The 3,370-nt window shown below is 28.9% G+C and overlaps 1 protein-coding gene across 1 annotated transcript in view; it reads right to left on the reverse strand.

Annotated features, from left to right (window-relative positions):
• Nucleotides 1-1,312: 1,312 nt before the first annotated feature.
• Nucleotides 1,313-3,370, reverse strand: part of LOC116848981 (E3 ubiquitin-protein ligase listerin) — a 6,829-nt gene continuing 4,771 nt past the window's right edge. The window contains exons 4-9 of the mRNA XM_032825675.1: nucleotides 2,725-2,871; nucleotides 2,474-2,604; nucleotides 2,185-2,396; nucleotides 1,906-2,097; nucleotides 1,650-1,817; nucleotides 1,313-1,570 (exon numbers count right to left, since the gene is read on the reverse strand). Coding sequence (XP_032681566.1) covers nucleotides 1,511-1,570; nucleotides 1,650-1,817; nucleotides 1,906-2,097; nucleotides 2,185-2,396; nucleotides 2,474-2,604; nucleotides 2,725-2,871 — 910 coding nt within the window. The 3' untranslated portion in view covers nucleotides 1,313-1,510. The remainder of the gene's footprint in view (nucleotides 1,571-1,649; nucleotides 1,818-1,905; nucleotides 2,098-2,184; nucleotides 2,397-2,473; nucleotides 2,605-2,724; nucleotides 2,872-3,370) is intronic.

Consider the following 3,370-nt stretch of genomic DNA (forward strand, 5'->3'; position numbering starts at 1 on the left):
TTTTGCGATATTCGCAATAATAGTCGAGATATTAATTAAAAAAGATTGGTCACGCGCGATGTGGTAGATGAGCTGCACCGTCTGCCGCTGTATACTTATACATTAAGTCAAACTGAACAAAAAAGTCCTCTACCATTTTGCAAATGACCACATAGATTTTTAGATATTAAAGAAAATTGTTACATGATTGTGTATTATAATATATAAATTTTCTATAATTAATATCTAAAAATCTATGTGGTCATTTGCAAAATGATAGAGAATTTTTTTGTTCAGTTTGACTTAATGTATAAATATACGACGGCAGACGGCGCCACTGCATCTCATCTACCATATCGCGCGTAATCATTCACTAATCTTCTTTAATTAATATTTCGACTATTATTGCAAATATCGCAAAACGGTATGGGACTTTTATATTTATCTCAATCTGCTCTACGTCCTTACGAGAAATTGTGAAGGTGATCCGGGACACCCTGTATATGTTCACAGAGTGCATACTGCTGATAAGTCTACTTTAGATACTCTATTTTTTAGATACTCTATTTTTTAGATATATCTAGATTGGCTATGTTTCAAAATTATTAATAGTGCTGAAAATCTATAATATATGTAACATAAACTATAGCTTTTCAATGCTGACAGTATATTTTGGGATATAATTTATCCATAATTTGAATAAACTGTCTTTAATGATAATCTATCACTTTGCAATTGAATTTTTTATAACTAAAAATTGCAAGCAACTAGAAATAGAGTTACAGATTCCTAGAACAATTTCCAAGAATATAAAAAAAATAAAATTTCTTAAAATATAAAAAAAATAATAGAAATAAATTCTTTATAATTTATCAGAATAATTGTTTTTTTCAAAATACTAATGTAAATATTCATTGAAAAATACAGTAAAGTATTGATTAAGTGTGTGTGTATGTGTGTGTGTGTGATTTTTCTTTTTATTGAATATATATTAAAAATATATTATAAACATATATATAGAGAAAAATGAACAGTGACAAAGGAAAATTTGTCAATAAATTTCTATTTGATGATCAATAGCAAAAGATACACAGGATTCTGTAAAACCCATATTTTAAAAAAATATATATATTTATATATATTTTATATATATATATATATATATATATATATATATATATTTATATTTATATTACATAAATATATATATTATATAAATATATATATATATTTTTTTTTATTATATCATATATATTTATCATATCGCAGTGATTGCTTTACAATACTTTACTTGTTATCCTGAGAGAGAATACATCTACATTAAAGAAATGTCTATCCAGCTGACTGATTTATTATTCTGTTGAAGTTTTAACATTACTTTACAATAAATTTAATGCATTATAGTTCTTATGATTATTTAGCTTTTTTACAGCAAAAATCGTTAAATTAATTTTATTTTACAGGACGCATTATTTTCAACTTATACTGTCAATGTCGTTAATCAAGTAGAAAAACTTGTATCCAAGTTGCATTAAAACACACTTCTGCATATTGGACAGGTGGATTTTTGACTCGTGTTGAACCATTTGTACTGGAAGAAAGAGAATAATTTAACAATATTATATCAACCTCATAGAGAAATAATTTATATTAATATAATATATATTTACCAAACAGGGAGTATGAAACTTCTTACGACAAGCGTGACACGACAACTTTGGTATTTGGTATGTGCTGATGTGGAAAATACTGAAGCATATGTAACATTCTTCGACACCTGCAAACTTCTTATCCAAATTGCGTTTCCACATTATGAGACCATCCCAAACAGAGCCATTCTGTAGGAAGAAATATAATCGCAATATATAGATCTTTCAGGTTGTTACAATTATTATGTTACGAGTGTAATATAATAATAACTCTTACTTGATGGGTGAGGAATATAGAAAGTTGCATATGACAGTTTCGCCAGTTTGCCGTGCCACCCGCGTGTTGACCGGGTTCTACTGTTACAGTACCTAATGGATGATTTGGTGGTAGCACAATACTTAATTCCAATTTGGTGTCATCCATTTGGTACAACGCGATTACTTCCCTTGCTGTCGGATGCACCTTCACCTGTAACAAAACAAAACATATTAGATTGATCAAAGCATATTAGACTGGTCAAGTTTGAAAATGCATAGAGACTCTCAATGAACATACTTGCATATTTTCCATATTGACTAATCTGTTGTTAAGAAGCTCTTCTTGGCAAAGGACAGGACTGACATAATGAGTCGTAATCTTCTCTATCGTCGCACTAACTCTGCTATCGGCCGTACTCCACCATTGTCTAACTAATACTGGCAGGTGCCGCAGGCAGTTCGTATACAACCAACATACAATATGATCCAATCTACATTCCGTCCAACTTTCTGTAATAATATGTAACATGATATATAAGACAATATGATACAATATATTTTATATGTGTAATCAATATTAGTAGTACCTCCAAAATTAAATGAGGGGGCAGTGGTAAAGATCTCCAGCAGCTTTACAGCCTTATTTTTATTATCTTGCAACACTTCCACGGGCATCAACTTGAAGATATTATTCAACAGGCAAGGGAATAGATCGTTCCTAGAATTCATGATACATGTTATGTACATGATAGTACAAAGTTACACAAGAGATAGGAGAGGAGAATATGGCATTACACAAATAGTGCGTGAAAGTAAATATATGTATGCAAATACTCACTTCAATATTTCGGCGTATTGATACCGTAAATCGCCATGAGCATTTGCACAAATGTCCAACACAACAGCCCACGCTAGCAGATATCCTAACGTGTACGTGTAAGAGTCCGTAAATGGTTGAATCGTACAGCTAACAATATCACATAATCTGAAAAAGAAAAGAAGATACACTAGTAACATGTCCGATTAAAATAATTGTATACAAATCTAAACTAAGAATACAATCAGAATTGCGAGTCATTATTTTTTTTAATTAATTACTGTATTTAATTAACAATTAATATAAATCAATTCAGTTAAAGATTGTTTAATTAACGATTGATTTCAATGAATTCTATCGAAGATCGATGAAAACAACATTATTTACAAAATCAAATGTAATCTTCAATAATGGAATGCTCTTCGATTGAATCGATTGAATTTGCTTATATCAATCGGCAATTAAATATTCTTCGACTGAATTTGCTCGAATCAACTATCAATTAGTTGAATTGAAGTTATTTGTTCAAATCAATGATTAAAATGAGAAAAATTTTATAACCTTTATAACTCTGGATATAATATAAATCTAAGCTAAAGATATAAATATATATTAGAATATATATATATATATATATATATATATATATATATATATATATATATAT

Source organism: Odontomachus brunneus, unplaced genomic scaffold (genome assembly GCF_010583005.1).
Source record: "Odontomachus brunneus isolate Ranch 3 - 2012 unplaced genomic scaffold, Obru_v1 Obru_scaffold_103, whole genome shotgun sequence".
NCBI classification, from domain to species: domain Eukaryota; kingdom Metazoa; phylum Arthropoda; class Insecta; order Hymenoptera; family Formicidae; genus Odontomachus; species Odontomachus brunneus.